Source organism: Eimeria mitis, genomic scaffold (genome assembly GCF_000499745.2).
Source record: "Eimeria mitis Houghton genomic scaffold, Emh_scaff214, whole genome shotgun sequence".
Classification (NCBI taxonomy): domain Eukaryota; phylum Apicomplexa; class Conoidasida; order Eucoccidiorida; family Eimeriidae; genus Eimeria; species Eimeria mitis.
The window spans coordinates 26,151-26,708 of record NW_013570463.1 but is presented as its reverse complement, the minus strand read 5'-3'; the positions used below and the strand labels follow the sequence as shown (position 1 = coordinate 26,708).

The 558-nt window shown below is 49.1% G+C and overlaps 1 protein-coding gene across 1 annotated transcript in view; it reads left to right on the top strand.

Moving 5' to 3' along the window:
* Positions 1 to 254: 254 nt before the first annotated feature.
* EMH_0003770 (uncharacterized protein) overlaps positions 255 to 558 on the top strand; it is a gene marked incomplete at both ends in the record, with an annotated part of 408 nt that continues 104 nt past the window's right edge. Inside the window, one exon of the mRNA XM_013496501.1 lies at positions 255 to 558. Within this exon, the coding sequence (XP_013351955.1) occupies positions 255 to 558 (304 nt within the window).

The following is a 558-nucleotide window of genomic DNA, read 5'->3' as shown; positions in this document are numbered from 1 at the left end:
AAGTTGTTTGTCTTAGAGATGAAACACGGGAACTTCTACAGATAAAAAGTAGAGTTTTTCCTTTTTTTTTTGTTTAACATCGTGTGTATTAAACCCGCTGCATCTGCAGTGCGTTTGTTGCGGTGTACGTACACCCCACTCGCAGCTCTAGCTGTAGCTGCTGATCTCTCTTTTGTACTTTTCTGCATTGCATGCTGCATGCATGCATACAACTTGCAAAGATGTCGGGTTTAAGTGAGGGGGTGGAGGCTTTAATGTATTCTTTATCATCAGATTTCTCTCTCTTTGGCCTGCTACTCTGCGGCTGCTTTTGGGTGTACGTACACCAGCGCCTCTCGCCTACTCTTCCCTATTTCTTTCTCCCCGCAGCAGCCTGGAAGGAGCACAGCCGCAAGATCCAGCTGTATAAGCAGCAGCAGCAGCAACAGAAGCAGCTGCAGCAGCAGCAACAGAAACAGCAGCAGACAGAACGCAATGGGGAGCGGACATCAGCAGAACCCAACCCGAAGCAGCAAGAGCTGCAAGAAGGAGCAGCAGCAGCAGCAACAGCAACAGCAG